The sequence below is a fragment of the Triticum dicoccoides genome, chromosome 7A (genome assembly GCF_002162155.2).
Source record: "Triticum dicoccoides isolate Atlit2015 ecotype Zavitan chromosome 7A, WEW_v2.0, whole genome shotgun sequence".
NCBI lineage: Eukaryota > Viridiplantae > Streptophyta > Magnoliopsida > Poales > Poaceae > Triticum > Triticum dicoccoides.
Window position 1 is genome coordinate 712,908,742 of NC_041392.1, and position 6,444 is coordinate 712,915,185.

At 48.2% G+C, this 6,444-nt stretch overlaps 1 protein-coding gene across 1 annotated transcript; it reads left to right on the top strand.

Moving 5' to 3' along the window:
- Positions 1-321: 321 nt before the first annotated feature.
- LOC119332471 lies at positions 322-3,096 on the top strand. Its single transcript, XM_037605654.1, has 4 exons — positions 322-1,278; positions 1,374-1,571; positions 1,649-1,931; positions 2,803-3,096. Exons 1-4 carry the CDS (start codon positions 322-324, stop codon positions 2,838-2,840), a joined length of 1,476 nt encoding a protein of 491 aa, XP_037461551.1. The 3' UTR covers positions 2,841-3,096.
- Positions 3,097-6,444: the final 3,348 nt, after the last annotated feature.

Consider the following 6,444-nt stretch of genomic DNA (forward strand, 5'->3'; position numbering starts at 1 on the left):
ATCGTTCACCGACACCGGGCGCCGCGCTAAGTCAAGGCGGCGACACGAGCTTCATAGTTTTTTTCCTAATATAAGAAAATTGGACAACGTATATGTCTATTTGAAATTACATATACCACGCATCAACGCTGGGCTGGGTTTATACTTGCAACAATAAAAAAAAGACCGGAAGGGGAATGTTGGTGGAACCTCGTACTACTTACTCAGAGTAGTGGTCGACTGGTGGTCACTCATCAGTGTACTGCGTCAGTCCCCACTCCACACCCATAATTCTAGGGTTGTGTCACTCTCTCCCGTCGGAGAGGTGAGATCCGGGCGTCGATGGAGGCGAGCTCGGGGCCTAGCCGGAGTTCCAGCCAGGAGCCGGATGGCCCATGCGACGGAGAGGACCGCCTCAGCGCCCTCCCCGACGACCTGCTCCTCGACGTCCTCGCCCGCCTCCCCTGCGCCGCCGCCGCCGCCCGCACCGAAGTCCTCTCCCGCCGGTGGCTCGGCCTCTGGGCCAGCCTCCGCCAGATCGTCTTCCGCGGCGTGGCCCTCCCGTCGCTCGAGGCGGCGCTCGGCCGCGTCGATCTTCCCCTGCCCGCGGTTTCCCTCATCAAAATCCGCGTCCCCATCAAGCAGCAGCATCCCCATCAACCCGTCCTCAAGGGCAAGGAGCACTGGAGAGACAGCGCAGGCGTCCCCATCAACTCGCTGCTCCGCGCCGCCGCGCGGCTCGACCCGGAGAAGCTCGACTTCCGCATCCCCTCCGGCATAATCGAGCGTGCCCTCGCTGTCGACCTGCCTTGCTTGCCCCGCGCCACCTCCATCGCGCTCAACTTTTCCTCCCTCTTCTCCCTCGCCGCCGTGCCGGCCGGCGCCGAGTTCCCCGCACTCGAGACGCTGTCCCTGGCGCAATGCACCACCAACCTCGACGGCTTGCTCGCCTGCTGCCCGCGCTTGCGCACGCTCCGCCTCAGCAGGGCTGTGTTCCTTGACTGCATCATTAGGGTCGTCAACTCGCCTCTGCTGCAGGAGCTTGTCGTGGAATGCGAGGCCAGATTGACACAGCGTGTCGTCATTGTTGCTCCCGAGCTTAAGCAATTGACCACCTCATTTACAGCGGTGGTGGCGGTTAACATCACCGTCTTGGCGCCAGTGGTGGAGAAGATTTCATGGCAGTGCTGCTACTTGGGGCCGTGTATTGTGTTTGGTGTTTGGAGCCTCAACAAACTGCGGCTACAGTCGGCGGAGAGACAAGGAGAGCCAACGACGCTGTACATTTATGCCTGCGTCGTGCGTCCCTTCTACTGTTCAATCTGCTGCAAGCTCTGACTAAATTAATTTTATGAATGATAATATCTAATCTTGTTGGCAAATTGTTTTTTCAGGACCCGTCTCCTTTTCGCGCTCAGGTGCACAACTTTAGGCAGGAGATACAGAGGCACATGGTTGCTGCCTTCTCCGTTTTCGAGCTGCATCTCACAGCCAAGGGGCATGCTTTCGGAGCGGTTGTGGTTCATCTCCTTGGGATGGATCGAATTAGTACTGCTACTCGGAGGCTTAAGGTCGTCCTACATAGATCAGAGGTAATTCTCTGCTCTTATTATATATACCCCAATAATACATTGTGTGGTTTTATTCAGATATACACTTTTGGTTTTAGTTGAAAGAAGTATGCCCGACACACTGTCCTTGTGAGTCTCCGAACTGGAGGTCCCAGGCTATCTCCTTGGATGCTCTCGAAGAATTGGAGTTCAATGGATTCGACGGAGCGGATCATGAGTTTGATTTATTGGAATTGATACTTGGATGTGCACCGATGCTAAAAAGAATGATTGTCAAGCTGTCCGAGGAGATCTCGGCAAGTAATGATGGATGTGCAAAGATAGTCAACATCTTCAAGCAGGCATGTTCTTCTGTGGAATGTGATGTTTATCACAGCTCGGGTGAGTACATATTTGGCATGCATTATTAGTATCTTCTTAATGAAGCACAGATATACTCCCTCCGTTTCCGAAAAGAAGTCTTATAAATTTTCTCGTATGTCAAACGGTGCAAAGTTTGACCAAGTTTGTAAAAAGGCCAGAGTGATACTAATTTTGTATTGTAGTTGTTGATAATTTTTCTTATGCAAGTTTGTTCAAATTTTGCACCATTTGACTTGAGATAAAATTATAGGCCTTCTTTTGGGAGACGAAGAGAATAACTGTTAATCATTGTGTAAGATTTGTCGAATATGTGTCGTTGACATGCCAATTATATAGTTTGGTTGTGCATCTCCAATTTATTAGCTAATTAAACATGTTATATTTCTGTTGAATTTGTGTGCTCAGACCCTCATATTTTTTATAGAAACTGAAACTGAATGGTGGATTGGATGATAAGAAAAATCAGTATTTTTACTCATGCTTCCTTACCTAAATTGCTCTTTTGCATTTCACAATCTTCTTCATTGGTCTTGCCATTTTGTTTTCCATCTGTATTCGAGTTTCTTGGTTAGCTGAGGTTACCCATCCGAATTCATCGGCCTTGGGGTTTGCAACAAATTTTGGTTCCAGTTAAAGTTTATGCAGCAATTACTTTCTGTTGTCAGCGTGTATTATGTTTTATTTGCAGTTTTGCATCTGTATTCAGTAGCAGAAAGACAGTGCCCAGATAACCAAAGTTTGTTGTCTCATCTAAACTTTTCATTGGCCTTCGAGTTTGTTTCTGTTCTCAGCATATTGTGTTTTATTTGACAACATTCCTACACATATTACTCCACATTTGCTTGTTGTCATACTGACCGGAGCTTGTTTCAATTTGTCTCGTCTGCAGGGATAATGTACAGCAGCCAAAATTGCCCTTCCACATGATTGTCAACCTTAGGTCTGTCGATCCGTGGTGCACATTCACAAGATCATCCTTTGTTCTGTGGATTCGTCGCGCGCTGCGCATTGACAGGGTCTCGGGACTTTGCTTTGTTGTTTGAACTGGTCATCTGGCGTGTTCTTTTACCAGTGTACTGTACTAGCTATATACAAGGTGCACAGTTATATGTTGTGTGGTTTCTCTGACATTTGACTATTGAATTAATGCACTCTACCTATGTCGTGAATCGTGAGTCAATTACTCGAAGCTGACTATCATGTTAAGCCTATGGTTTCAGTTCCTATTTTGTTCTGTTTCATTGTCGTGACGACGACAGCTCTTTGTTTTCAGCGGGAGTGAAATGATCACCTTGCAGCTCTTTGTGCTTATAGCTATGGTTAGATGAACCAAGCGGCTCTGTGAATTAACCTCTGTTTCCTCTCTTTTCTAACTACTGCACCCTATATGATGGATTGAAGATGCATCTCTGTGTCACTTCTGTTTTAGCAGAATCTGCATCATCTTGTGTTGATGCAACAGGAGCATTGCGGCGACTCAGGGGCTGAGCTAGTGTGAGATATGCAGGGTGCTAGTTGATTCCTGGTGACACTCGTGCTTGAGTGCAATCTATGGCGAGAAGCTCTGATTGCTGAAACAACGCCGGTGGCAAAGGCTTGGCTGTTCGGCTTGAGTGAGGAACTGCGGCATGATGAGTTCGTCAAAGCGGTTGTACCACCGTTGCCAGCAGTCTGGTGGGCTCGGCGTCGACCGATTCATGAAACTGAATTTCAATCTACGTTGTTGGCACATGCTTAAGTTGACACGAAGGACAGGACCCAGATTCCTCCATCAGGCCGTGTAAAATTTTGTAGCTCTCTTTTTTGAAGGGAGTGGGAGATATGTATGGCCGTGGATATTCGGCTTGAGCGAGGAACTACGGTAAGATGAGTTCGTCAAAGCGGCTGTAACGCTATGGGCAGTCTGGTTGTGCCTCTCTTTGTGAACGTATATTTGGCAAGATGAATCCGTCAAGTATGGCTTTCGGATCCTTCAGATCCTTTGTGTGTCCCTATGAACATCATTAGGCAATGAAGCTCTAATGTAATTCTCAAAAATAAAAAGTGCAGTAGGGATGCCTCTCTGCACATGGTAATTCACGGTCCTGGCTAGATTAGCTTAGGCATTTCCAACCGATCCCCAATAAATAGTGGAGGATCCGGCCGAGTAAACCCTGGTGGAGTATATTTACTCCACTAGCATGTGATAGTTCAACTAGGACTCGCTAAGATGTTGCCAGTGATGCTCAATAAGATCTTGTTGGAGTTGAGCATGAACTTGTTGGTTCTCGACCTTGCGATGCTCCTCAAGGAATGCCAGGATCCTGTTCATATCATACTCTGGCTCAACCGGAGTCCCGTTGGTGATGTACTGAAAGTTCTCAGGCATACCCCTCTCATCTTCAACGATCATGTTATGCAATATGATGCAACAAGTCATGATCTGCCATAGAATCTTGGACCTCCAGTACTCGGCAGGGCCACAAACAATTGCAAAGCGCTTCTGAAGCACACCGAAGGCTTTCTCCACATCTTTCCTACCAGCTTCTTGACATTGGCAAAGTGAATGCTTTTGTTACCTTTTGGACACGGAATTGTTTTGACCAAGGTGGCCCATGTCGGATAGATGCCATCCGCAAGTTAGTAACCCATTGAGTAGTTGTGCCCATTGACCGAGTAGTTGCAAGCAGGAGCATCTCCTGTAATAAGTGTAGAAAACAGTGGCGATCTCGATAGCACATTCAAGTCATTGTGAGAGCCAAGAAAACCAAAGAATGATTACCGTATTCAAAGATCCTTCGTTGCAACTGCCTGAACAATGATCATTGGATCATTGCAGTGGCCTTTGTACTGACCCTTCCACCCCGCAGGACAATTCTTCCATGTCCAATGCATACAGTCAAGTGATCCAAGCATCCTTGGCCATCCTCTTGTTTCACTCTCTGTCATCGGCCTCTAGGTGTCTTCCTTAGTTGGTACTCTCAAGTCTCAGGGCCAATGACAATGATTACTGCTTTAGTGAACCTTCGAACAGCCTTGAAGATTGTGTCTTCACCAATGTGGACATAGTCATCAATTGCATCAGCCGAACACCCATATGCCAAGACTCCAACAGTCGCAATGCACTTCATCAGAGGACTTGCACTTATCTCTCCACATGCATTTCTTCGGAGCTTGAACCAGTCATCATACCTCTCAACGGCTTTTGCAATTGTCAGAAAAAGACTTGTGTGCATCCGAAAGCGCAAGTGAAAATACTTCCCCAGATAGGTTGACTTTGGATCAAAGTTTTCTCTAATTGTATTGGCATGGATCTCCGCTCTATCATGGTTGATGTGTATGCGGCCAAATTGTGATCCTCTCTTAGGCCGCCAAACATCATCGTTGAAAATCATGCCTACAACGGTTTCAAAGTCATCGTCGTCTTCTTCCTCTTCGGATGATGATGAGTCCTCCAAGACCATCTACCTCAACCTATTCATCTACAATTCAAACTGCTAGGTTCAATCCAAACGGCTCGGTTCAAAAAGCAAAGAACAAAAAAAACTCGCCTAGGCAATTCGTTGAACACTTGCGGTGCACTAGTGGTGAACCGGCCAGCCGGTGCCGTTTAGACCAACCTGGCGGGCGGCGACGCGTACGTATGACCTGCAGCGGTGTGCAAGCAAGATGATATGCGGCCGCAGACAAAAAATGAAGAAGTTTCAACGCAATTTGGCGAATCAGCTATGTTGACGATGGTGGCGTTTCACCTTGATTTCGACGATGGCGGCGGTGGCCGATCGGACTCGACGTCGGTCAGAAGGGCGGCGGGAGCAAAGGAAGGCAACGAGGTAGCAGCAGTGTCGATGGGCAGTTGCCGGGAGGCACGCCGGTGAAGATGCGGTGGCAGGGGCGACGCGAGGGAGAGGCAGGACTTTTACTCAGAGCCGCATCGGCGAGTATATTTAGGGAGAAAGTTGGCACAAGAGGATAATATTTACTCCCTTATGAACGATTGGGGATCACTTAGGGGTGCGTTAGAGGAGTAAAACAGACTTTTTAATCCTCTAACGCCGGATAGTGGATAAGTTAGAAATGCCCTTAGAGCACGTACATCCGCATACCCAAAATTGACCCCTGATATGCCCGCGTTTTGGCGCGTCCATGGACAGGGCCCGGTCACCCCTCATTTTTCATCCACTGCTACCACACACCTCAAATATCACACCCTAAATTCATACTACACCATGCAACAAAAAAGTTACATACTACATAGATAAAACAACCCTACTACTATTAGTCGTTTGAGATGTCAAAGTCCTCCGTGCCCGACAGACCACAGCTCCGGGTCCTTGTGAGAGTCCAGCTCCGCAAAGACTTCCTTCATATTTGGTCCGTCTGACGGAGGTAGCGGCGAGATCTGACTAGAAGGAGTCGATGATGGCCTACTTCTCTGTTGCCTCCTCTACTTGGGCCACCTGAAACTCGTCCAGCGGGTCGCCCATGCAGTTTCTGCATATAGAGGCGCCTGATCCGCACCGCCTTCCTCCTCCTCCACCATCTCCGTGTC